This window comes from Anomalospiza imberbis, chromosome 3 (assembly GCF_031753505.1).
Source record: "Anomalospiza imberbis isolate Cuckoo-Finch-1a 21T00152 chromosome 3, ASM3175350v1, whole genome shotgun sequence".
Classification (NCBI taxonomy): domain Eukaryota; kingdom Metazoa; phylum Chordata; class Aves; order Passeriformes; family Viduidae; genus Anomalospiza; species Anomalospiza imberbis.
Genome location: NC_089683.1, coordinates 100,161,734 through 100,186,671, shown reverse-complemented (window position 1 = coordinate 100,186,671; position 24,938 = coordinate 100,161,734). Strand labels below are relative to the sequence as shown.

Sequence of the window (24,938 nt, the reverse complement as noted above, 5' to 3'; positions counted from 1 at the left end):
TGTCAGCAGTAGTATTAAATTCTCACAAACTTGCTACTGCTATTATTATGTAAAATGCTCCTCCCAGCTGGGTAGATTTCAGCAAAGCATATCACCTTGTTGACTTTAGATAAATCTATTTATAAAATGCAAATGTACCTCTTCCTGGCAGGCAAATCCTTTATAACTGCCCAACGATTCGTTATACAAAATGAAGAATTGGGAAGAAACACAGCTCTTCATCAAGTCCTAGCAAACATTTTGGTAAAAACAAATGATAAAAAGATAATGTGAAATACTAGCCCCACAACAAAGTAAATGGGGTTAGTCTGGTCTTGTGGCAGGCAGGGGTAGTAGAGTACCCTCAAATACCCAGCCATACATGCACAATATTCCAAACGATTGGCAATCAAAAAATAATTAGGTGTACCAGGAATTAAGAAAAGAGAAATATAAACCAATTTACCAGCTACAAGAAGCAGTGAAATTAAGTGCACACTCCACCAAACATCTACTGGATCATAGTGCAGTTTCAAAGAAGGTATTGACAAAAAACACCACCAGTTTAGGACAGGGTTATGGTAAGCAAGCTGTACGGGACAGGACTCACTTGACAGTACAAAGTGCACATAGGCACTGAATAATCAAAAAAGAACCACCAAACTCTCTTCTGGCCCTAAAACAGACTAGGGGAGACCTCGAAGCTACTTTGCATGTGTCTACATTTGATCTTGAAGTATCGATTTAAAAGCCCAAGTAATCATTGATATTAATTTTTGTACACATTTCATTAGGAATTCTCTCTGGCAGTGGTTATCTGGACAAGGGCAGCCATCTTAGGGGACAGACACTCCTGTTTCTTACTCTGCCCCACTGGTCACTGTATTTGTACTTCCATTCACCTTAAGCTGCCCAAAGTTCTCTCTGTGCTACAGTAAAGTTATACTGGGTGCAAAGGTTTTATATGTCCACTATATATTTTTTACAAAGAGAATAGTAAAAATACCTGACTTCCAGCTCTCCCAGGGTTTTAATTTAATGGGATGTGGATGCAGTTCACCACCATAAAGAATGCCACTAGCTTACATCACTGCAGTATCTCAAAGCCAGGAAGGAAACCCATAGGACACAGGGAATCTTCATACAGAAAGTTTACTGAAATACCAGCAACAAAATGGACTGCCCTACTCCTTATCCCAGGAAAAATGCCTTGCCTCCTTTTCCAGGATCTCTTGAGAGACAGCAGTAGGACTCTTGTGCAGCTGCACTTACAGCAAAGGCTCTCCACTCCACGTGGACCATGCCCTTCCTTCCCATCCCACAGGTCATTACTGCTGCTTTTTAGTGAGCAATATAATTTTAAACAGTCTGTGAATGAGGTATCACAAAGATGATAAAAGTGCCTTGCCCTAGCATCTAATGTGGATAAAATCAGTGATCCAAGATCCCACGGGTGGTGACAGGGTCAGAAAGCTCAGAGGCCTCTGGGCTCACAGCAGCAGCTGCATTCTCTGTTCAGCAGAGCAGTGGGGCAACTCAGGGAACTGAGACCTGGCAAAGACAGGGTGCCAAATCCACGTCATCAGTCATCCAGGGTATTCTTGGAAATAAAAAGCTTGGTATCCTTTCCTCAGTACTCAGTGAAATGAAGAAAGAATTAAATAATCAAGAACTGAGCACAAAACAGCCCAAACACAGCAGTCCAGCATCTTTTCTTGGGGTCCTTTGAACCAGACTTCCTCTGTGTGTGCAGGGGCCTTGCACTGACCAGAATAACCTCCAGAAATGCTGCTTATCAAGTCAGGAATCTGATGGTCAGGATTTTCAAAATGGTTCTTCTGTTGTGACCTTGGATAAGCCTCTTTGCTTGACAAAGACTTTGGATAAGTCTCTTTTTGCTGTGACAGAAAAAAACCCTAAAAAACCATTTTGTGGGGAATACATGGCCTTGCTACTTTTTAGAGTAGCATAATTTTTTTCACAGAAAAAAAGAAATCTCATTTTTAAGAGCTATCTAAAATGAAAATGTCTCCTGTAGAGGAAAATGTTTGCTCAGCAGTACTTCAAAAGATTATATTTGACCTGAAATAAAACATTGGTTAGCTTCAGGAAAATTGCTATTGTTCAAAATTTTTTCAGTTCATATATTTCATGCTTACTTTATGCCTTTTAACATATTTTCCAACGAAAAAAATCTTCCTAGAGTCCAGGGAGAAGGAAAAAACTTGTTTTCCTCCATTAATTTTTTTTTTGTTTTGTTTTGCCAAAACACGTATTAAGTTTGCACTTTGAATAGCTTTGCCCCACCAGGTTGCTTTTTTAACAAGATAGAATAAAAACAAGCTATATAATAAAAATAATAGAAAATATATTATAAAATTATATTATAAAAATATATATTTTTATATGTATGTATATTATAAAATTATATCTATAATAAATATAATATATATAAATAAACACGCTGCTCACCCCGTGTAACAACACAGAGGCTCTCAAGTGGAAGGCGACACCGAGTGTGTCACCAAATGCTAATCACAAGCACAGGGTGACAGAATCACTGGGGCCACTGCCACAAGCTAATGCAGCATCTGCTCTGGGTCATTTCAGCTCAGTCCTGTCCCCTGAAATCTCCTCACTCAGAGCACCAAAGACACAACTTTTTACCACAGTAGCACTGACAGGGCTGACAACACTCTCTCCGTTTGGCTCGCGTCAAACCATGGAAATGTTAGCAAAACTCAGGTCTAGCTGAGGGAACCTCGGATGTGGAAAGCAGCACAAAACCAGCCACGAGGCCTGCACGGTCTCACGTGGGCACTGTGGAGTTATTATACTGCTATTTCCATCTCAGTGAGAAGCAGCATGGAAAACAGCTAAAGTAAACTCAACATTAAAAAATTCACTGACAATTAAGGTGACAGATTAAACTGATCAACATGCAATCTGCAAACTGATCTGGCATTCACTGATTAATGCAGTAAATTAGATACTAACATCTCTCATGCAATGTTATAAATCACTACCTTCACTCAGCAATGCATATTTGGTGTCAAACAATTTTTGATGCTGGCTAAGTTATTAAATTTTCTGTAGATGAAGCACTGAATATCTGTTACAGTTTTAGGATGAGATGATGAAAAGACACTTTCAATTTCTGATCAAAGTTACTTGATGCTATTAGAACTGCTCAGATTTCCAAAATTCAAGTGGAAATTGCTTTTCATTGTAGTGGACAACAGCAAAAGAAACCTAACAGCACCAAGTTGGTGCTGGTCTCAAACATCTTTTAAGTGGACACACACATTTGAAGGTAGAGAGATGCTTTACAAACACAATGTGTTTCTCAAAAATGGTGCTTGAATGAAACACCCATCTCTGAGGCTTACACATATTTGGTAAAATACAGAGCTCCTTCTTGAAGAAATTGCAACAAAAAATGCCCCAGAAGGGCACTGAGATCTGAGTATTTGGCCCAACAACTGCAAACAAGGCAGAGTCTGTCTCTTATGGTTTTCTCTGGATGTTGCTCACTGTGAGTCAACACACCCCAAATACTTTCAACTACACTGTCACAAATTCACAAGGTGAGGGTATCCCTCTCCACAGATTCCTGGCAGTGCAAGGCTCCAGCCTTAGCAACACCACTTCAGCTCACAACTGTCAGCACTAATGATTTAAAGCAGACTGTGGTGAGATCCTGGAGTTATTTGTAGCTGTGGAACAGGTAAGTCCCTCTGGTTGCAGGTAGGCATTCTTCCCCAGCTGCATTGGCAGGAGAGGTTATTGCCTCCATCTGTTCACCACTGCTTTCCCTCCTAATCCGCTGATCAAGCAGCATGTGCAGCTACTCCCTAATTTATTTCAGGCAAAGTCAGACAGGTGACACCAGTACAACAATTCTTACCTACTCAAGGATTTTATGTGACCCTCTCTCATTTCCAAGTGACAGCTGCTCTCTGGGCTGTGTTGAAGCATCTCCCAGACTGATGTGACCCACTGAAAGGCTGTTCTCTAGTCCCTTTTAAAAACCATCATTCTAATATGTGAGATAATTCTGACACATGATAATGCTCTTACCAGCTGCTAACTCCCTTTACCTTTGCAGCTTTGGGGAAACTCAAACACAGCTTGGTCTTTATCTGAGATATTCATATCAAATCTGCTTCTAAACCAAGGGGAATGGGAAAAAAGAAACTGCAAGTATGGTCAAGCTCTGAGTAATTGTGTCTCAATTTAGAACTACACAAGAGGGACCTCTCTTTAAATCAAAATAGAAATAAAAGGATTGGGTTATGTACAGGAAATTATTAAAGCTTTTTTTTTAATAGTATTTTATAGTATTAAAACAGAAGGGTCGTGTAACAAAAAGCCCCAAAAAACATCACACCTGGTACAATTTTCTCTTCAGTAAAAAACTTTGTTTTAAATTTTTCTGGTAAAGAAGAAACATTGATTACATTAATATAATGGAACAGAAATTCCCTGACATGCATCTTAACAGTGCATCATGCCTAAGAAGTCCTGTCAGTTGAAATTTAGTCTAGAACTCAATGATCACCAGGAACTGGATCTGAAATTACTTACTCCTGAATGTAACAAGATATCCTTTCAGAAGCAGGCTGAATTAAGGTTCAAGACAAATGCTGCATATAATATAGATCTTAACCTCATTTAGAAGCAATGTTGTTTAAGGCTGTATTAAGGGATTGAGTTACCGCTTCTGCTTAAACAGAAGTGACAGAGTCATTCACAAGGGTAATAAAAATAAACATGATAATGCAATAGAAGGAATTGCACCTTCTGGTAAGGAAGTAAGTGAAAAATTAATGTGGATCTTCTATTACCACTCTCTGGAAAGCAGCATGGGATCCAATCTCCAATTGCATCTCAATTTGAGTAGATTTTTCAAAAAGCCTGATTTGGGGTCTCAGATAATGATCTACAGGACTCCATTAGAAGGCTCTGGGCTGTAGCTCTGCTGCTACCAACACCCACTTCACTGTTCACAAACCACTTCAGTATCTGAATGCTCTTCCCTGTGAAAGAACTGTGTTTGTTGGTTTTTTTTTTAGAAATATGCCTTCTTTTCTAGACCCATTCATAAAATATCTAGAGAGGCTGAAAAACAAGGGGCTGATTTCTGGTTTATAATTCACACAGGTTTCCCAGTGCAGAGAAGCTTCTAGGCCTGACTGGAAGCACCCAGTAAAAGCTGCATGAATGAAGCTTGTTTTGGTAATGCTGGTTTTGTAAAGTATGCCTGATAGCAACATTAATCTTGCACTCAACAGTCATTTAATTTTTTTCAGGGTTTATTCTAACAGACTCTGAATAAACTCCTGCAAAATAATTACTCCAAAATGATTGATCTGGCATGGTAACCAGTGAGTGTTGAGAATGTTCAATAGAGAATCTGTTTGTTAAAGATTCCTTGCCTGACCCTATTCATTCACAAGTGAGAAATTGGTGGGCAGACCTTCTAGATTACAGGTATTAAAGCACCCACTGGCTTTAAAAGGATAGTGCTGTTAGAAATCCCAGACAATTCTTCAACCAAAGCATTGTCCCTTTTCTGACACTCTGATGATGCGATGATGTTAAAGGTGGAATGAATTGCCCTCTGAAGTGCCTCTTTTTCTCTCTGTTGACTACAGCGGGACCCTAGAGACCAGCTTTGACATGATGCCTAACTTTCAGATAGCCGAAGTCACAAAAGATGAATACCATCTTGTCTAACTTCATACAACAAAGCACCTGAATGTCTGAACTAAATCATACCCAGGGAGATTGCATCTTGTGATATTGTGAATTAGGTGACTGGTTTATTATACAGATTTTATTCCCTGACAGTTCAGTTGAGGTCTAGACTGAGAATTGCAAACTGAATTAGCTTTGCAAGTTGAGTTTAGGGGAAATTTTTTTCTTTTTTTCTATCCACTGAAAATATTTTCTGGCCTTTTTTCAATCACAGAAAAGTAGACAGCATCAGCAGAACACAGAGGTGCTAAAAAAGGTCACCTATATGCTATTAAGATAAAGAAATAGGAAGAAAGGGACAAGTCCATTGCTTGGCTCTGCAAGCTAGAAAATAAACTGTCTTCATTTCATCTGAGACTACTGTTTTGGATGGTACAGCAAGATGAATAAATGGAAACTAATAAACTTCTCTGCAGTCTTTACAGAACAGTGTCATGATGGGCTTACACTGTAGGACGAGTTATTTTGCATGACTGATTAACATTTGGTGGCATCTGCCTCATCATGACACTTTAGTTTCATTTAAGCAATTACCCTAATTGTCCAGGAAAGAAAGGCACTGTTTACTTGAAAATCAAAAAAAAAAAAAAAAGAAAAAATAAAATGAACCAGGAAGAAATGTTCTGAGAAAGACAACTGTAATGCATTACTGCTGGTGCCTGGTACTGCTAGGAACAGAAGCAGCAAGAAGAAGCACACTTATTATAATTTCAGGGGAGCTACATGAAGCCACAAATTAGTCCATATTCTGCAAATCAACAATTAAGATGAAGACTCCTTACAACTATATAAACTTATAATTGAATTAAATTTGTCCTAAAGGTTTTGTGATCAGATTAGACAGGCAGGAAGGTTTTATGACTAAAGGGAAATAGGAGAATAGGCATGTCCAAATGAGAGGAATTGCCTGATTTCACTGGGGAACAGAGAAAGCTAGAGGTGCTCCAAAGATAAAGGTAGAAGAAAACAGAAGTTAAACACCATAAACATGAAAGACCATGGCAAAGTCCTCTGTGCCAACATGAGCAGTGCAAACATCTCTTAAAACAGAACTTTTCCAACATAGAACAGAAAAGGTTATTTCTATTTCTCAGTTGTCTTAACCAGTTGTTATTTAAAAAACTTATATAACAGTACAATAATATGTATAATTGCAAATCCTGGATCAGGTTCAGCCTCCTCTATCTGCAGTGAAAGAACAGCTGTAACTTAAACATAACTCTTCTCTTGGCTGTGAAGAGATGAGCAATGATGAAATAACTGAAGTCCAAATCAGCAATGTTGCTGTCAAATCTCCTGTTAGACTCCTCCTTTTTCAAAAGGACAAATATATAAATATAATATTTTGATAAATATATGGGCAGATCTTCAAGCTGATGCAAACAGTTGAGGCTCCAACAATTACTGGGATGACGTTCAAGGTGATTTAGTAATTTCACTGGCAGAAACTCCTCACAAGTAACTGCATAGTTACTCATTTCCTTTGCTTTGGGATATAGCTCCCATGGAAGAAATACTTCCTTTACTTGGCTGTCTAAGCCACTTGGCAATTTTTGCAGACAGGAGAGTCATTTTGCTACTGTTTTGTTAGTGATGTGTACAACAAGAATACACAGGAGGGCTGGGTTAACACTGTTGCCAAAACTTTGCACTTAATGTTTCTGATCTTAGAGCAATTGCTTTCTTCTTGTTATGGTTTCATTAACTGATGTTCATGAACATGTCTACATACACTGTTATTCCATGAGGTGCTTAAAGAGACAAGAGTGTATTTGTGTCTTTTTAGAAATCAATAGCAACACTGATAATATTACAGAAATATTGAAATTTCATAATTTCCTTTTTTTCTTTTTTTTTTTTTTTGTTTTTGTACCACATAACCTAACACTGGATTTATGCAGTTGTTGCTTACAGCTCTAAATGATGTTTTAAAAATCCAGTCCATCATTTGGGTTTAAGTGCAAGGAATATTCTGTATTCTCCAAGAAATCATTTACTCTGGATTGTGGTGCACCAAATTCCACCAAAATAGCTTAGATCCCAGTATGGCACAACCCAGCATCTCACAGAACCAGATGGATTGCTTCTCAACTCTCAAAGTTTTTAGGAATCCAAAGAGCTGCATTGTTAATCTGTATTCATATTAAATGAAACATCTACCACTGATGATATTTTTGGAACATGATAAATGTTTCTTACAGAGTTGACTAATTTATATTTATATTTCCTTGTAGATCTGAAAAAACATATCTAATCCTCTGCCTGTGCTTACAAATTCACTGATACTCCATCAATCATGTTCCATGAACATTACACTTTTGGAATTGGACCCAGGATCCAGCTGACTCATTTAATTGCTTGCAACCTCCCAGTTATAGAAAACTTCAGCAGGCAGTAATTTTAAAAAGGGAGGGAGGGGAAAAGGTATGTTCTTAAAATTTCTTTCATGTAATAAAAACTGACTGCAATTTAAGATCTTGCCATCCATGTGTGACTTCTGATCAATAAGCCTTGCTAGAAGGGCTTTCAAAGGCTCAATTCATAAAAGCCCTGTACACCTCATTTATATGGAGGCACTGGGTAAAGCTGCCTCCCTTCTCATCCCCATGATGGAAGGCATGCCTCAGTGCCAGGCAGTAATGATGGCATTTTTGAGACCTCCTAGGGGACTAAGGAGTGTGGATCCCATTAATTTGTGCTCCAAAGTCACTTGGCAGCTTTTAAGCATTCCTCTCTCTCTCCCCACATTTTTCAAAACTTCAGAATAAAAGAATTGCAACATACAGGCTTAATGATACTGCCTGAGACTCTGATGGGCAGCCACCGGTTGTGAATTTCCAAATGCAGCATAAAGGACTTTCGTTTGTTAAAAGGGCACGCACTGCTTTTGAGAAAACTTAATTCCCCTTTACAATTCTTAAACTTTTAACGGGACAAAAACCCCAATGCAGTAGTTTTATTCAGTTGTCATTTCTATTTGTGGGTTATGGATTTGATTTGGAATTACAAGGTCAAGGCTTTTTGGTTTCAGCTGTTCTACTGCAGACTGTCACTGTATCCATCAGTGCTGGCACCACAGTGCCACACCTCTCCCATGCTGGGTACAGTGCAGGGTTGTAAAAAAGAAGTCTGTGGTTTGATTTTAGCAATTGGTTTGCTCCAAAAGCTGACTGCAGTAGACCTGGCAGAAACAGAACAGCAGGACAAAGCAAGCAGGGCTTCTGAGCCACGAAGGGGAAGGCTTTGGACAAAAAGAGGGAAGAGCTGGACAGGGTCTTATAGCACGACTGGGGCAGATTTACAGTGAGACCTCTCAGACACAGAAACCAAGCTGGACTTGAACATTTCACAGGATAAGCCCTGAGGTACAGAAGTGCCCTGAGCCAAAACCTAAAGGACTCTGCCCTGCAAAGAAAGAGGAAGAATTACACCTTTTTTTCAATCTGGTATGTACTGCACTACTACAGAGAACCGGTGACCACCTCAGTAGCCACCATTTGTATGTGTGGCAATTAAGCAGGCTTTAAAAAAAATAAGATTCTTGCTGTTGGCATTATTTCATTTTCATGCAAACGCAGAATATCTTCTTTCCTTATTGTGCCATATTCTCCTCATTCTTGTTCTTCATCTTCCAAAACCTATCTTGCTCATTAATGCCTCTGAGGCTCCAGTGACATGTGCCACAAAAAGGGACTAGTTTCCATCTGAATATCCTACATATTTATCTTTGCTTTTGATAATTTTAAATCTTAATGGATTAATTCTCACGCATTTCATTAAATTTTGACAATTCACTGCATTTCCCTCACTTGGTTTCTTTGCCGGTTCAACAGATTATCCAATTAGTTAGTTCAGTCTGGTTGATTGAGTGACTATCTGATTAAACTAGATTTCTCTAGTTAATTAATTGGATTGCAAATGTTTCTTCCAATCACTTACTAACTGGTCAAACTTTTTAATCATTTCCACCATCTAGACCAATTATTCCTGCCTGATATCTTGTCGTTTATTTTCAGCGTTAGCGGTTTGTCACCATTTCTCCCTTCCTCATCTCTCCCTCTTTCTGAAGGGATCCCACAAGAAAGGTGGACAGACACTTTTCATGGGAGCATGTAGTGACAGGACAAGAGGAAATGGCTTCAAACTGAGAGAGAAGATGTTCAGATATTAGGAAAAAATTCTTCACTGTGGCGAGGCACTGGCACAGGTTGCCCAGAGAAGTGGTGGTTTTTGCATCCCTGGAAGTGTTCAAGGCCAGGTTGAATGGGGCTCTGAGTAATCTGGCCTAGTGGGAAGTGTCCCTCTCCATGGCAGGGGGGTTGGAATTAGATGATCTTTAAGGTGCCTTTCAACCCAAACCATTCTGGGATTCTGTGTTTCTCTTGCTGACTCAGTCTGACTCATTTCCTTTCTGCTTGATCATCTCCCTCTTCTGTTCTGACTTTCTGATCTTCCCCACTATCTCTCAGTTCTTCACAAAGACCACTGCAACTCTTCACAAACATGAATCAAGTTGCACAGTGAGGTCTTAACAACTCCAAACACCAGTCCTATTTGAACCAACAGAACTTTCCTACAGCTAATAGGGAACTTCACGGATATAAAACAGAACTCAGAGCAAAACTATCCCTCTTTCTTTTGCAAAATCAAGGATCTCCATGCCCTCTGTTACAGGCTAGCAGTCTTCTGGGGTTTATTATGGAGAGAAAAAGGGAGAGTGAGACTGTCATCTACTTACACAGTGGAGTCAGATTGCATAAATCTTTGAATCTGGAGTAATACCAGCTTAAAATCATTGGGTCATCTGTAAATCATCATTGTCCTTCCCATTTCTCAAGTGATAATAGCAAATCCTATGATTGTTTTAATAAATCCAAGCAGTTAAAACATCACAAGAAGTAAGTGGCAGCAATTAATAGTAATAAAAATAAGTTCAATTTGGGGAAAGCAGATTACAGAGTTCATTTTCTTTCACTGAATCAATGGCTCCCCTGTTGAAATAAGCCTTAATTAAAGGAGAAGGTCAGGATAAAAATCATATACAGCATTAAAAAGATAATGTATTGGCCAATTCTTCAAGGTGTTAAAAAGTACTTAAGACCCACAAGTGCCAACATTTGCAATGTCTCTTGAGCAGTTCCTAGTATTTCTTATAAGCAGGCCCTTCTCTTCAGACTATTAAGGCTTTGGATTTTAAAGGCTGAGATTTCTCAATGCTGTTTCTTAACCCAAGCCACCTAACCTTTTCTGAGTTAGAGAGTATAAAGCTGCTCGCTCTGGTAAAGCTATTTGGAGCTGCTGTGGCAGGTTCAAGCCTTTCCACCTTTTGCATGAAACCATCTATTTTAAAGATGAGTTTTAAGTGCATTATAAAACATTTCTGTATATCTCTCTCCTCCATATCTTAAAACACCAAATATATGACCAGGGGATTACTAAATAAAACAATAGGACACCTTGTCTCATTTATCACCAAACTGGCATGGCAGACCTATGAAACCCAAATTCTCTAGATATTCAGGTTTGCTTCCCCCCTGCTGCTCCTTGGATGAGCACATGAAGGTTCTAAATAGATTAAATTATTCAACATAACCACCACTGTCTAAATCTGGTTCTGAAAGAAGTAGGTGTTCACAGCCAGTAACAGAAATGCATAATCACTAATTCATTACTGCAAGAAGCTACTCTACCACTAATTGAGTTACTGTGCCTCTTCTGGAAGCAATACTAAAACTAAATTTGCTTAATTTTTTTTATTCTGAGCATTACAATAACTTCATTTTAAAAAGATGAAAGTGAAAACAAAGATAAGCCCCATAACAAGTTCATTAAATTTATTTTACTTAAATTGGCACAAACCACAAGTGAAATAACTTTCACTTTAGAATGACTTTAAAATGATTTAACTTCACTACAGCCACCACCCCCATCTGCAAAGCAGTATTTTCTCTGACACAAGATCCCTACAGGATTAAAACACAGGCAGGTTAGAGATAGTTCTTGGCACACAAGCTGAAGTCAGAATAATCAGTCACAGCTCATGAGGGAGCAGAGGTGAATAGGGAAAGAAGGTGGTCGCCAAAGCATTTGGAAGCAAATATTCTTAAAATAGTTAGGCTTTTCCAAATGCCTACTTAGTGGAATTAGGCCCACAGGAAAACCAGACCAGTTGAACTGTATAAATAGCATAGGCCACTCAATGGAAAATGCAGCCAATCTGCCTAATTTTATTTTTTTTAATGAAGAAACATAATACCAACATACTGAATAATCCTGCTGGTTTCAATTAGCTCTGGACCTTTTCTCTAGCTCCCTAAGGTTCTTAACCATGGCATGAATGCCAAAAGAAATTATCCAGCTTCTTTTCCACAAAAATTACCTGGACAGGCCAAGTAATATTATGGTAAATGTTAATCCTAAGCCTCAGATAGAGACAGCTACTTCTGCAATTATGACTACTTTTTTTCTTTAAATTATGTTTATTTTTCAGTTTTATAACAATGGCAAAATACTGACTGCTCATTGTTCTGTTCACCTGTTCCTCTGAATTTCTGGACAGAGGTGGATCTCCAGACCATATAAGATGACATGGTTGATTCTACTGAAGGTTCATACCTTCTCTCTTCCATCCCATAAATACAACCAAGCAAATAATGAAACCAACTATTGTCACAATTAATCTAGTGGTTTAAGAAAACTTCTGTAATTATCTTGCAATTCTATCCAAATTAAAATTACTTAAATGTTATACAATTTTTTAAATTAATTATTAACATCTAAATGAGCTGTGTGTCATGTGGGGCTTCAATTTGATATGTATGTTTAATTATTTTTATAGTCAGAAGATGCAGTTGCCAGAGCAACTCCTCAGGGATGTGGTAGAGGCTTCATCTCTGGAGGTTTTCAAGATGCAGCTGGGTCAGGGTTCTAGACAATCTCCTCCAGACTCCCTTTCACACAAAGGTTGTGCCAGATTCTCTTCTGAGGTTCCTGTTCTGTGAGTCTCTCTTATACACTGATATAATCTCAGTTTTCTATTGGGAAGAGGTTAACTTTTCTAGCCAATTTTCCAATAGGAAGCATCAAGAACTCATTTTGAAAAGGGGCTCACTGGTATTTCATTAAGTTCAGTTAACCACAACATCCTGTCATCTAATTAATTTTTAAGACAAACTGCAAAAAGAGAGCATGTGAGGAAACTGAAATGATACATATCCAGGTTTTGTCCGAATGCGCAGAAACATCATTTTAGTTATGATTCAGATGCATAAGCAATCCTGTCTGGAGAAAGCCCTTATTGATCTCCTGCAGCTGACTCATAAATCTGTTGCTAGAATATTTATCAAGTGGAATCATGAAAAATTCTATCTGGTGGTTGATCATATTTCTTCAGACATGTGGTAAGTCTGTATTTTTACTCTTTCTTTGCTCTCTCCTCTTTCAGTAAAATCACCTCCTGATCTTCAAAATTTTTCCTTTCCTGAGAGGTCCTGTGTTTAGATCAAGGGTTTTGCCTTTAGTACCACCTTAACTCCAACTTTCGGGAATTTACATACATATTACAGCCATCAGATCATTACAGAACTGCCTACCAGCTCCAAAGGTAATGTGTGTTTCTGTGTACTTGCAGCATCTACTGAAAAAAGGCAATTGCTGAGTGGACAGAAGCATTAACTTAATCAACAACACACGGTCTTCTCTCCAAAATAAATGGTTTTTATGTTGCTTACTGAGCTTGAAAACTTGAAAGCTAAGTGCTTCCTCTTGGACAGGCTGAGTGTCTGAAATAACTGCTTTTAACGGCCCTGGAGCATCATTAAAGCTTTAAGACATTTCAGAAGCATTTGGTCTCCACACCCCTTAGGTAAAACTTTACTTAGAATTGGTAAATCGAACATTGCTAAGTAAAACAATGTCTTGTCATTTACTTGTGCCTAATAATAAGTACTTTAATTAAGACTTTTGGAAATAAGTTAGCAAATTATTAATTTACAACTGCAATAAAAAAATCAGTAAGAAGCCCATTAAATATCATAAATAAGTCAATACGTTACTTAGGAAATTAACCTTATTTTTATTACTAGAAATTACCATCCACTATAAAATGCCACTGTACCAATTACTTTACTTGTATAAGTATCAAATTTCTTAACTGATGTTATTAAATTAATATATTACTTCTCTGCAATTTGGATTTTTTTTTGCTTTGGCTACTGCACTTATTTAAATAGTAAGTTGTAAGAAAGAGAATTAGGTAATCAATAGCTTAGGTTTTACACACTGACAAACACAATTTGCTTCACATTTAAGTCAGTAATTGAAAGTCAATTGGTTGTAGCAGTCCAGGCAATGCTACCTGTTAGTCGTCCTGAAACAAAACCTATAGAAGTACAGGCAGTCTTTGTATTGACTGTAGGGGTTCTCTGATCAGATTCAAATCCTAAGGTTGAGAAAAGACTGTAAGAGCTTTCCTTCTATTATGGGAATTGGGAAATGTGAAGGTATTCAAGTGACAATTAGCTAGGTTTTTTTTGACTTTTAATTTTTAAAAATTCAGAATTTTATCAGCATCAGAATCTCCTTAAGTTTTTAACTTCCCATTCAATCCCATATAAACAGTTATTTTTCAGTTCAGATGAAATATTTTTTTTCCTCTGCAAAATCATTTCTAAGATTAAGGAACTCAAAAAAAATGGAATCACCAATATGCAAAAGCAAATTCCAATCTCAAACTTTGACCTTCTTCAAGCCCTTGTTGTTTTTCACCCAGAAGATGGTTGGGCACTGGAACAGGCTCCTCAGGGCAGTAGTCACAGCACCAAGGCTGACTGAGTTCCAGAAGGATTTGAACAATGCTCTCAGGCACATGGTGTGACTCTTGGAGTGTCCTGAGGAGGGCTGAGATTTGGACTCAATGATCTTCATGGGCCCCTTCCAACTCAGCACATTCTGTGATTCTGTGACTTTTTCTATATATGTGCTTATGGAAATGGTAGCCAAACTTCCTAAGATTGCATGTACACCTCAATTTAATTTTAAATTGTGTTTATGGTCTTCAAAAGGCTTAGAAAAATCAGGCTGAAGGCATGTTTCTATTTCTTAGATATTTCTTTCTCAAATTCACTCATGTTTTACGAGATTCAGTAGCATTAAGGTATCCAAGTAGCTAAGCTGCCCAAAGGCTTCTAACAGCTGCAGAAAAATTATATTTAGATTAATCTTTTCTTATTGCTTTCCCTATTTTCTCCAAGCTTAAGGTGTCACCCTCAGCTGCTCATCACCACCTCTTTCCTTTTAAAAGTACACTGCCACATCTTCAGCTGCACACAAAAGGCTTAGTGACCTAAACCAACTGAAAATAAGAGAACAAGTGGTTGTGTTCTCTGGTGGCATTGTTCTTACACTGTGTCCTATAAGCAGGGCAGAGGAGTAGCTGTTTGCTACAAATCCTGTTGCACTGGATTCCCAAAGCACTGTGGATGGCTTATGTCCTTCCACCAGCAGCAGAACAGGCACCTTCTGTCTAAACATGCCTTTGCTTCCAGCACAATGTCAGGCTGCTTCTTGTTGGTGCTCTGAGAGCACCTTTATGTACAAACAGTGCAATAAATCCTTTAATACAACTGGCCTTTGTGGAGAGCAAGGTAAATGACCAAAATAATGTATGTTCTGCAGCACATTTCCCTGTCCTAGAGAGGTTGAAAAGAAGGACATGCAGCTCAACTCAGCACTATTCCAAATAAATAAAATGGACAAAAAGTAATGTGTTAAGAGCTATAAGTAGTAATATTCTTCACTGACACACCACCTAAAGATTTCAGAATGATTCACAGAGTCCATAAAACTGGTAGAACTAATATGCAGCTGCTTCTGGCACAGAGCACTGAATTTACATACTTGGATTGATTACATAGCTTGTATTTAAAAAAGTAACCCCCATTTAGGTTGCCCATTATTAAAATTCCACACATTACATGAAGCTATTAGGGGCTGCTCAGCAATAACTGCTTTGGAACATTGCCAAAGAAAGGCATACTTTATTAGAATCAAGTTTTCCACAGTTGTTTAAAAAACAACCCCAAAATTTGTGACCATGAACATAAAAAAAAGATGGCTTGCAAGATGTCTGTCTAGGAACCCCTCATCTGTTCCACTTTCTGCTGCAGAAAAGTGAAGTTGTCAGGATATGCATCTGGCAAGCCAGGATGAATACTGCTTCTTTTCTCCCAAAATTAAATTTTTATAGCTATTCTTCCCAAATGGGAAAAAAAAAAAAAAAAAACAACCCAACAAACCAAACCAAAACAACAAACTTGTTTTTAACTTCCTGAAGGAAAGTTTTAGGGCAACATTAGAAAAGATCCTTCCCTGAGAGGGACCCTATTTTATTTTTTTTTAATTTAAATTATTCATTTGACAAGAACCCTTCCTTCTGTGGTGCCTGCAGCAGTCAGAAATCATGCTTCTCTCCGAAAAGGCATCAAAGCACTATGAGCTAAAAACAATAAAATACTCTGTTACCTGAACTGCAGTTCTTCATGGCGAAGGAATCCACGGCTGCCACGCTCTTGTTCCCATTAGGAACATATTCCAGTGAGATCCGAAATGGTTTCTCCAGGTGTCCAACTCTCCTTTGAAGCAGCACCCATCTGGTCTCGTCATAGAGCAAAAGGAAAGAACACAGGAGAAGAGCTGTAAGAAAGGCTACCACTTTACAAATACCAAATCCCCCAAAGGAGCAGCTCCACTTATGGCTGGTCACACTGCGCCTCCTACCCCGGTCCTCACTTCCCTCACAGTGCCCCATGGTCAGGGCCTTTCCTTCCCATGGTTTTTGCAAAAGCAAGATTCTAAGATTCACCAAGATTTCCACCCAGCTAAGGTGTGGAAACCCAACTAAACAGCAGCTTATTGCTCTCTTCTGTCACACTTCTGTGCCCCCAGATGTCTGCCTGCTGTTTAAAGGAAGCTTAACTCTCTGTGCAAAGCAAGCTGTGAAATCTGTAGCACACGTGCACAGCCCCTTTAAATATCATTCCTGAGTCTCACCAAAAAGTCTCTTAGTCACTCAGGAAATAAGGCAGTCTCCAGAGCTGTACAATAGCTCTAATTCCCAGCACTGCATCACTGGTTGAGGTAAAATGTTTTGCTTCCAAAGCAGTTGGCTGGAATGTCTACCTGTGCACGAAGTGCCACATCTAAAACACGCTGTTTCTCCTCCTCCACTTCCTGTCCCTCTTTTCCTGCTTACCTCCCTCTCAAATGACAAAAATTCCCAGCAAGTAAATCAAGGAAGTGAATTAGCAGCCCTGGAGATTAACATCTACACACCAAGAGTGCTACAACTTAGTCTGCTTGTTGCCAAGAGTAAATGAGAACAAAAAGCCTGTATGAGCCTAATTTATTTACTGAGATGCTAGAAGACATCAGTACCTGGCTGTCTTTAATGTCTACCTCCTCCCCTCTGATCAGCTGGGTCTGCTGCTTTACCCAAAATAACTTCCAGCCAGAGAGCACAAGAACTATTCGTAGACCTGATTCCAATTCTGTATCCCACAGGACATCCTACTGTTTAAAGGTAGACAGTAAAAACACAAGCATCTGTCTTTTTGCCAGTATTCTGGAATTCTGCAAGGAAAATGTTAAGGAATTAAATACTTGTACAATAACATGGTCTGGCCCATCTCCCTTTACATCCTTGGGTACAGGCTGCCAATAAAACCACTTGACACCGTTTGTGAAGGGCTGCTTTCCCAAGAGGCACTGTTTCCTCAGCAGTGATATGGATCCCATCCCCTGTTTTCCTCCAGTTTATCAGGGCCTGCTCACTAACCATAAACATGATCAGAGACAAGAGATTCTGTAAAGTCACTCAGCCACTATTAATTCAATTTTTTCACCTCTCTCTTCTGTTACAGGAAGTATTCAGCACCAAGGAAAATATCCCTTTGTAGCATAATGTAAGTGGTCAGCTGGAGCCTAACAAACCAACAGGAAAACAAAGCCTATTAGGAAATGCAGCTCCAGCTACAATTTTTGAAAGATGAGACCAAAAACCTATTGTGTTTCCTGAAGTTTTTTTTAAACACGGGTATTAAGCATTTTAGGGGAAGACTGTAATTATTTCTAGTTGTCAGAAATTTTTCATTGCCCTTTGACAAAACTCCATATTTTTTATTGCTCTTACAAAGAGATTTCCTTGTCAAGTACTTCTATCACCTTCCTGTATGAAAAAGACCTTTGGGGTTTTTTTGGGGTTTGTTTTGGTTTATTTTTTTGGTTTGGCTTGGTTTTTTTTTGTGGGTTGTTTTTTTGGGGTTTTTTGTTTTGTTGTTTTTTTTTGTTTTTTTTTTGGGGTGGGGGGGAGGGAACCCTCTGGAACAGATCTTCTGAGCACAAGAAGCTACAAAGTTTATCTGGCATCCTTTACAAGAATCTCCTTCTCCAGAAGCATGCCAAAATTTGGATGTTATGAAGTTAAGACACCCTTCTGAAAGGAAATATAACAACATGTGCTTATGACATTTGCACCATCATTTGTGTCTGCTATGAGCATGGATCAATCCTAAACTGCAGACCTTTCTCTGTGACTAAAGCAAGGAGACTTTTCTTGGTTCCAGAGGCAGACACATTGTTTGTCTCCTCAGGGACACAGTGGTGTCATTATGCTCCACTGAACTAAACAAAATTCTCAGCAGGCAAGGAAGCTGCTGACAGGTATGTGAAGGACCTAAAGAAAAGCCCTAAGCAAGGGTTGCAGAAGGCCCCTGCTGGCAGCTACTGCAGTTCAATGTGCAACTCAGAAAAGCAAATGCAGCTTTTTAATTATTTACTAGGTGTCCTCCTCCCTCTTTCTCCATTGAGAAGAGTTAAAATAGACTGATAAATTTCATTTTTTGTTTACATTTATTTTCAGTTCCACTTCTCATCTTCTACCTTCTGTCCTCCAGGCTCCCACTCAAGAGAGGGATGTTGGCGACCTCGCTGTTTTTCTGTCCCACTCCCCACCAGAGATAAATCTGCTTTTGCTGAAATTAAAGAGTAAAGCACTGAGAGTATTTTAAATGCCTAGCTTCTGTGTGAGTTATTTCTTCTGATGTCATCTCAACTTAGGTATATTATAAGGATTAGAGGATACAGATTTCCCTACAAATAGAGCCAAAACCAACCCTAGATTAAATTTGATTATGAAATACAAAAGCATCTGTATGTCATGAAAATTGTTTTTCTCAGCTTCAGAAGACTGATGGATTTTAATTCCAAGTACGCACTGGCTCTCAACAATGATTTCCATTTCTGTGCTACTGCTAACCCTCTGGATAAATGTGCCAGGAGTTTTAGGAATTGCTTTTTTGAGTTACTGGTGCAATAACTTTAGTTTGAGATTCTCAGGCCTCTCATAGTTTACCACTGAAACTTTATTAACTCCCAGAGCTGTTGCCAAGCAGGTGTTTTATATCACCACAACACAAGACTAGAAAAGGCAGACTCACTCAAGCCCAGATTCATTACAAAATATATTCATACTTTGTGGTAAAAATTCCTACAATAGGTTGCCTGAGATTCAGAGATTCATGTGAAAAGAAATACCAAGTATCAGCATCTTACTTTGGAGACAAAGATGACATTAACTGGTGGATTTATCAGGGATATTAAAAATAGCTCCAGGGCCAGCAGAGGCAAATTCGGATAGGAATCAGTTCTGCCATCATTCTGTGGCAGATTTGGGACTCTGATCTCCAGACCTTCTATATAACACACTGTATGACACAGACCACACTCCTTTGCACATCCTGTACTATATATAGGCTGCCTGGCAGCAGCATCAGCAAGATCTGCTTCAGCATAACCAATACGTATTAGAAATTTAATAAAGCTACTACTAATTAACATCTATCAGTGGCCTACATGTTATGAATCTAATTTTATAAAGCATTTTAGCAAGGTAACAGAAAGCTACTTCAGTTGTCTTTTGGGATAGATGGCGAAACACTGTGTATGGAACCTCATACTGTAGAAACACTTCACCAACCTGATAGGTTTCTGTGCTGAGATGACAGGCCTGCTCGAGGAGGAGGGCAGTGGATGTTGCTTATCTTGACTTTGATAAGGTTTCCAGTACTCTCTCTCATCCCATCCCCACTGACTGATGGAAGCACAGACTGAGTGGGCACTGAGGTGGACTGGCTTAGAGGGTTATCATCATCCAGCTGGAAGCCAGTCACTGGGGGTACACCTCTGGTTTTATAATGTTTTCTGTCTTCATTGGTGACCTGGATCATGGGACAGGCTGCACTATCAACAAGCTTCCAGCAAGACTGGGAGAGAAGCAACTGATACACAGGACAGTTGAGCTGCCACTGGGAGAGGTTGGAAATTTGGGTCAACAGGAACCTCATGAAGTTCAGGAAAAAGAAATGCAAAGCACTGCCTCAGCAGAGGAACAACCTGATGCACCAGCACAGGCCAGAAAGTGGCTTTGCAGAAGACAACCTGTGAGTCCTGGTATACAAAATACTGAGCCTAAGCTAGAAACATGTCCCCAGTGACAAGAAAGGCCAATAGTTTCCCAAGCTGCACTGGGAAACACAGATCAAAGAGGTGATTCTTCCTCACTACTCAGCTCTGGAGAGACTTCTGGAGGACCAGGTCCAGTGCAGCCCTTTCCAACACAAGACAGACATGAGGTACAGAAATTAGTCCAGCAAACAGCCACAGAGATGATTTAGGTACTGGAGCATCTGACATATAAGAGGAGGAAGCTCAAGAAGGATCTAATCAGTGTCGATATGTTACGGGTGAATGAAAAGGAAACTGATTTGGACAAGGGTATTCAGTGAAAGGACAACAGACGAGAACAAGGCATTTTTCTTGGACTGAAAGACCAGAAATTCCATTAAAACACAAGAGAAAGCTTGCTTGCTTTAAGGGTGACTGAACACTGGAACAAATTGCCCAGAAATCTTATGGAGTGTCTATTTCCAGATATTTAAAATGGGAGTGGATATAGCTCTGGGTAACCTGCTTTAGCTCCCCCTGCATCAAGAAGGGAAGTTGGACTACTCAATCTCAGGGGTTCCTTCCAAGCTTAACCATTCTGCATCTGTGAAACATAGGACCCAAAAGCAAAAAACAGCAGGTAAAAGATTACTCCTGTTATCCTCTGCATGACCTCCAAGCACTCTAAAGAGTGATGAATCAGCCCATGTCACAGTTTGACACTGGCACGATGCCAGCGCCTCCATGAAAATGTACCTTTTTAAATAATTGCTGTGAGATGTGATCAGGAACAGAGCAGAGCAGGCCCAAACTTAGTAACAAAGGAAAGAACTTTATTAAACTACTACTACTATAAAAACTACAAACACTAAATCCTGGATGAAGACTTTCTAAAACACCTCTCTTCTTCTCACCTAATTTCTAAACAAACTCAACAGTGAGACACCACCCAGGATCCTGATCAAGTTGCTACCGTTCAGATATTCAAATACTCAATCTTTCAAGGGGGACAGGAGTCTCTCTTGTGCCACAGACTCCCCAGGAAACACAATTGCCACCCTTGTGTTTCCATGTCACACATGGCAACCGCCCGGAGAAAATCTGCCATGGTGACACTCTCCTTTCCATGTCACAGTGCTCTCACCACCGTGCATGGACAGACTGCTCATAGGGCTCCTTTAAGGATGCTTTGCTGTGGACTAAAAGAGACAACAGTTCAGTTTCTCATCTTGGGACTACAGTCCCCCCCATTTTCCTCTGGGGCTGAGGGTTCAAGAACAGAGGTCTTCTTCTCTTCTTCTTCTTCTTTGAAGATAGAGGGCTTCTCCACACCTTCTCCACCTCTCTTCTGTTCTCTCTACTCTTCTGCTGGTAATCACTGAAACAAGTCTCTTGACTCACTAACGCACCTTCTTAAGTGCATCTTCTGTTAGGAGAATTTGGTTCAGTCTATGGCTAACAAGAAAAGTCCAGCCACAAGCCACTCCATCATCTCCTTCCAACTCAAGAATTTCTTCTTCCATCATTTCGGATCCCAGACTGTCTCTCTTCTACTTCAAATCAAGGAGGAGTAATATTTTACAAAGCCTTCATTTTTCAGGAAAAGGTTAAAAGTTCAAACTCCCTGGACAGCTGATATCTCTGCCCAGCAGCCGATTCCCAAGGCAAAGGCTGGGCGCCTCCTCACCCCCCCCTTTCTCCTCTGCGTCGGCAAAGTTACAGGTGCCATCCGGACTCTCTATCTCTTCCCTCTGGGGGGGATGACAAAGACATCTCCGCTTCTCTCCACCCTTCCGTCCACAGGAGCTGGCTCGGTTCCAGTCCTTCTACCCCTCAGCTCACCTCGACCAGGCCTCATGGCTCTCCCTCCCCCACCCAGCCCCATGGCTGGGCAGGGGAGGTCTGCACAGCACCCTGACCGGAACCAAAGAGAGCGAGCTCTTGGGAGTTCCTGCTTTTAACCCCCTGTGTTCTCAGAGGCGTATCCACACCTTCAGTGGTCACTCCAGGTGCCAATATCCAAACTTGACCACTGATTGGTTTGACTCAACTTCCTGAAAAAATCACTTCCATGTCAAACCACGACAGCCCAGTAAGCTGACAATTGCAAGGACAAAGGCATCATTTATACTCAGAACTATCATCACACAGCCTTCAACATCATAGCCTGTTTCTACCACAGTGGTGGCCATAATAATCATGATGATTTCTCTGGATACTGACTCAAGCAATAAAAAATTCTGCAGTTTAACATTTTAATTTAAAACTTTTTGCTGCAAAGCAACACACTATGTTGTATTGTTTAGGCACTGCTCAGTGTCTTGTTACAAGTCAGATCCATCAGGTCTTTCACTGAAGCTGCATTAAGGAAGAAATTGTCTCAGATATCTAGAATCTGCAATATACGTCCGTTTAGACAGAAACTAATAACACTGTGGTCTTCAGTGACAGAGTAACCCAAAATCCCAGATACAAATATTTTCAGACTTCAGAGGAGTTCAGACCTGGATATGTCACCTGGGAAGAATTAGTTGCTTTAAGAAAGCCTGGGCAACACCCAGAGTTTCTCTCAGAAGGCTCTTCTCCAAAACAGAAAATGCTGCTGACAGAACCTGAGCCCAGATTTACACAGGAGAGCAAGGACTAGATTTTCAAATGGCTTCTTCATACTCAGTCCTTAATGTGCAGGTGTGCTGGACACAACTTTTGGCCTCTCCCAGCCCTGCAAGGGTGAAGTGCTCGGTCCCGAACAAGCCAAAGTACTTCTCTGTAACCTAACTTTTCTTAAGCCCCCCATCCATGACTCAAGTTGGCCAGGCTCTAGGTTTCAGAAGCCACAATCCAGATGTCATGGAAATTTGAGAGGTAGTTTAGATGCTCTGGCTGTTCATGCAGCATGTAGCTTCAGAAGGAACACTCTCCTGATTAATTCTAATTGATACACTAATGCTTTGGATGTCATTTTGCATGCTCCTCTGGGTAATGGCAGCACTGATTAATTGCAAGTTCAAGTCAGGATGATCTCTTAGAGGCAGTGCATTAAAAAAAAAGAAGTGCCAGAACTCTCAAGTAAAGTCTCAAGCCAGAATACTTGCAATCCTGCATTTGTCTGTCTTCATGGCTAAATGATTTTGAATCCAATTAACACTCACATACTCTTTCATCCTGTTAAAGAGGGGTTTCAAAATGCTTGATTGCAGCAAGCTTTGGGACTCCAGTTTACTCCCATGTACAGCAATCATCTTTGTGATCATTCCCCAGATTTCCAGCTAATTCTGGAAGGTGGAGTTAATTTCTGTGCTGACACCTGTGCCACCACCTATGTCTTCCGGGGAGTGCAGTTTGCACTGGCCCAACAGCAGAAGTTAAGTTTCACCCAGAATACTGTCTTAGCTTTGACAGACCCACTGCTTTCTCACTTTCACAGAAAATTTGAAAGCAAGTCTTCAACTTCCAAGAAAAGTATGTAAATTATTAGCAAAAAGCCCCAAAGAAACAATGCTTAAATCACAGTAAATCAGGGCTAACTGCACGTGAACTGTGTTGTGGGGAATAAGGAGCTGCATGGGCCCTCCAAGGGTCATGAATCAGCTCATCTGCTCCCAGCAACAATTAATAGCAGGTTGAGGGAACACAAGAATCTCCAATTATCTCATCTCCTTGAGACAAATGTTCTGAGAATTCAAACTGTATTCTGCTCTCTCACCTCCACTTTCCCAGAATAAAAATTGTGTAATTTAACAGACTCCTCACAGCTAAACTGAGTGACAGTATGATTTTATTTCTTCAGGTTGAAACTCTCATGTAAAATACTCCTGCTGCTACCAGCACTTATCATGGTATGGCTGTGACAAAAATGCAGTGTATCTTGGCAAGGGCTTAGATTGTCTCTCTTTGGTAAAAAGTTCTGCAAACTTTTGAGAATTAAAAAATTAAATAGAAATAATAGCATCTGTGTCAGAGAATTTCACATCAAAATCTGCCTGCAGCAGCAAAAATATTAGATTTTTGAGAATGAATGTTAAGGGTAGAATTAAAACTAGCACTAGGAGTTCAAAAGATATTTTTTTCTCTTTAATGGATAAATAGGGGAAAGAACATAACTTTTTTCATCCTGCATGCCCCTACATAATTATGCAGAAATTTATACTATGTTTTAATCTTGCCTCCATACTGCTTTCCTTTGCTTGAACAATTAATGGGCACTGCAAAAAGGAAGAACCAGATTAGACCTTTTCAGGCTCCAGCCAAAAGGAAACTAAAAAATGTTTTCAAGAGGATGCCAGTAAAATTTATAGAGATAGAGGATTAGAAATAAAATCATCTATAGGAGTCTGGGTAAATTCTTTTTTTCATTAATTCAAACAATACAATACATTGACTTGTAATTATTTTTAATTATCAACTTTAAAGTAATTTCAGCTTACTGACCCAAAAATTACTTAAATGACACCAGGTTCACAATTTGATGTATGATGATATAGTCTTGCAAAAGGGCAACAAATAAAAATACTGTACAATAATGCAAGAGATTATTTAACATTAAAGGAGGAAATTCTTGGTGTGCAACACAAAGTTTGCAATGTTAATTCCTCTGCTCATTGATAATTTTACTTTATAAGAGCAAGAAAAATAGGAAAACTTTACTTTTTAAGGGAAAGAAAAATTGTATCCCTTTTTCTCTATTGATTTAATGCCGA

The 24,938-nt window shown here is 39.5% G+C and overlaps 1 protein-coding gene across 5 annotated transcripts in view; it reads right to left on the bottom strand.

Moving 5' to 3' along the window:
- ALK (ALK receptor tyrosine kinase) overlaps positions 1 to 24,938 on the bottom strand; it is a 408,209-nt gene that overhangs the window by 84,508 nt on the left and 298,763 nt on the right. For all 5 annotated transcript variants that reach the window (XM_068186034.1, XM_068186032.1, XM_068186033.1 and 2 more), the window contains one exon: positions 16,261 to 16,388. In XM_068186034.1, coding sequence (XP_068042135.1) covers positions 16,261 to 16,388 — 128 coding nt within the window. The remainder of the gene's footprint in view (positions 1 to 16,260; positions 16,389 to 24,938) is intronic.